Genomic DNA, 2,577 nt, shown 5'->3' with positions numbered 1-2,577 from the left:
CCCTTCCTCTCTCTCGTCCTCTCATCCTCCTCCTCTCCTACTCCTCTCCACAGTTCCTATCTTCTCTCTCTCTCTCTCTCTCTCTCTCTCTCTCTCTCTCTCTCTCTCTCTCTCTCTCTCTCTCTCTCTCTCTCTCTCTCTCTCTTTCTCTTTCTCTCTCTGGCTCTCTCAATTCATCTATCTTTCCTTTTCCTCCTTCGCCAACGTGCGATTGTCCGTAAACATTCCGATATCACAAAGGATTAAATATATAAATATATATATATGTATATGTATATATATCGCAATTAAAACCGCCCATGAAATACGAGATCGTGAATAACATCAAAACCAAACGTTGTATAACCGGCATTTCATGTTATTCACTCGTAAGTTGATTACGCTCGTATCCCCTGAACAAAATTCTGATTCATTATCATCAAAAGAATAATTCTGCGCGTTGCCAGATGTTCGACGATGCCTTTGGCGCGCTATTAATGTGATTGGTATTGCTGTGCCGGCTATTGGTTTCGTTATGTATTATTAATATTGGTTTTATGGTGTTCATTGGCGGTGTTGGTTGGTAGAAGGTGTTTGGTTGTTGTTGTTGTTGTTGTTGTTATGGATGTTTGTTTGTTCTTGTTTTGAGATGGGGTTGTTATGGTTGTTATCTTCATTGTTGTTTTCTTTTTCGTTTTTCGTTTTAATTTTGATTTTCATTTTTCGTTTTTCGTTTTCTTTTTCGTTTTTCGTTTTCATTTTCATTTTCATCATCACCATCACCATCACCATTACCATTACCGCCATCCTCACCATCATTAACACCATCGTCGTCATCATCATCACTATCATCATAATCATCACAGAAAGTTCAAATGTCTAACGTTTCCCCCCATCTCCTCCCTCTCTATTCTCCCTTCGCTCACCCCCCTTCTCCTTCTTCTCCCCTCCCTCCCCCTCTCTCCCCCCCCTCCCCCCTCCCCCCTCCCTCCCTCCCTCCCTTGCAGGTGCGTGGGCGTGGCGAGTTCGGGCTGGTGCTGCGGGCGCGTGTGCGGGGGCGGCGTGGCTCTGACGTGGTCGACGCGGGCGGTGGAGGTGGCGGCGGTCGCCCTCCCGTCGCGCCGCCCACTCACGGCCTCGGCGCTCGTGGCCGCCCTCGCCGCCCACGTGTCGGTCTCCGAGTGTGAGGTCCGCGGACACATCACCCTCGAGGGACACTTGTTGGTGCTCATCACGCCCACGGCCGCCCGCGGGGCCTTCGCCGCCCATTCGGACTCCTCTTCGGGCGGGTCCTCTCCTCCATCGTCCTCCTCGGCGCCTCCTCCGCCGCTCGTGTCGCGGGCGTGCGAGGTGGAGGCGGAGAGGATCGCGGGCGCCGTCATGGCGCGGTCGCCTCGCCTGCTGTCCGCCCTTCCCGCGGCCGCCCTCACCCTCGCCGTCCCCGCCCACACCAGCGCCGGGCCCCTCGCCCCGCGCCCGCCGTGCCCTCTCGCCCTCGTCCTGGTCGTCGTGTGGGCGTGGGCGGCGGCGAGGCTGGTTGTCGGGGTCTCCTGAGGGCGCAGGAGGTGCCATGGGCGCTGGCGATCAGCAGCTGCGGTGCTTCTGGACATCGGGTGATACTTACCTAGACTTATGACACTCCATTGACAGGAATTTAAGTGGCTTCCGTTTTTCCTTTTTTTTTTTCTTCTTCTTCTTCTTCTTCTTCCTGCTGCGGCGAAGAACTACTTAAAAACGGTAACGAAAGGTGATCAAAGTTCCTCTAGAACTCTCCGTGCAATGGACTCCGTTACCGTTGTTGTTGTTGTTTGTTTTTTTTCTAAGGGATCCCCGTTAACGGTGATGCGATCACTGTTTGAGACAGACGAGCAGTGCCAACGGTGCTACGATAATTCATCTTCAGGGATAAGCTCAGTGTATGACAGTGCCAACGCGACGGCAGGAGAGTCGCGCGGTGCCAACATGATGCCAAAGGTGTTTTTACAAAGTGACAACAAACCCAAGATGTTATGTACAAAAAGTTCCTATTGCTTGGAGAGGGAGAGAGCGCGGAGGAGGCCTTGTCCTCGTCCCTCTCTTCGGAGACGCATTCCTATTCTCTTCTTTTCTCTCTCTCTCTCTCTCTCTCTTTCTTTCTCTCTCTCTTTCTCTCCCACTCACTGCAAACTCAACTCACACTCACTACCGACCCCCCCCTGACGCACACCACAAACTACCCCACGCAGGGGCACACCATCTACCACTCCTACCGGCTCACACACTCTCAATCTCCCACATCTCTCCTCACTAGATCTCTCCACTCACACCATCACCTACCACTCTCCTCACCCCTCACGCCGACCACAACACTTCAACCCCCTCACGCCTCCACTCACACCACACACTACTCTCCACTCCCTCCCACCCACCCCCCACCCTCTCCCCCCCACCCCACACTCACACACATACTATCACACACACACACTCGACAATCACATACACGCATCATCGTCTCTCTCTCACTCTATTCTCTCTCTCTCTCTCTCTCTTCCTCTCTGCTCTCGAGCCTCTACCCTCCCTCCCCTCCCTCCTTCCTCGCTCACTCTCTCTCTCTCTTCC

General features: G+C 53.2%; 1 protein-coding gene across 1 annotated transcript in view; it reads left to right on the top strand.

Annotated features, from left to right (window-relative positions):
• LOC147467986 (uncharacterized) overlaps positions 1 to 2,079 on the top strand; it is a 36,778-nt gene extending 34,699 nt beyond the window's left edge. The window contains exon 5 of the mRNA XM_086556215.1: positions 987 to 2,079. Within this exon, the coding sequence (XP_086412341.1) occupies positions 987 to 1,533 (547 nt within the window). The 3' untranslated portion in view covers positions 1,534 to 2,079. The remainder of the gene's footprint in view (positions 1 to 986) is intronic.
• Positions 2,080 to 2,577: the final 498 nt, after the last annotated feature.

Source organism: Penaeus japonicus, unplaced genomic scaffold, assembly GCF_977035675.1.
Source record: "Penaeus japonicus unplaced genomic scaffold, GWHDUDI00000001_assembly GWHDUDI00000032, whole genome shotgun sequence".
Classification (NCBI taxonomy): Eukaryota; Metazoa; Arthropoda; class Malacostraca; order Decapoda; family Penaeidae; genus Penaeus; species Penaeus japonicus.
Note: the sequence above shows the minus strand (reverse complement) of the source record. Positions and strands in the feature narration are given on the sequence as shown.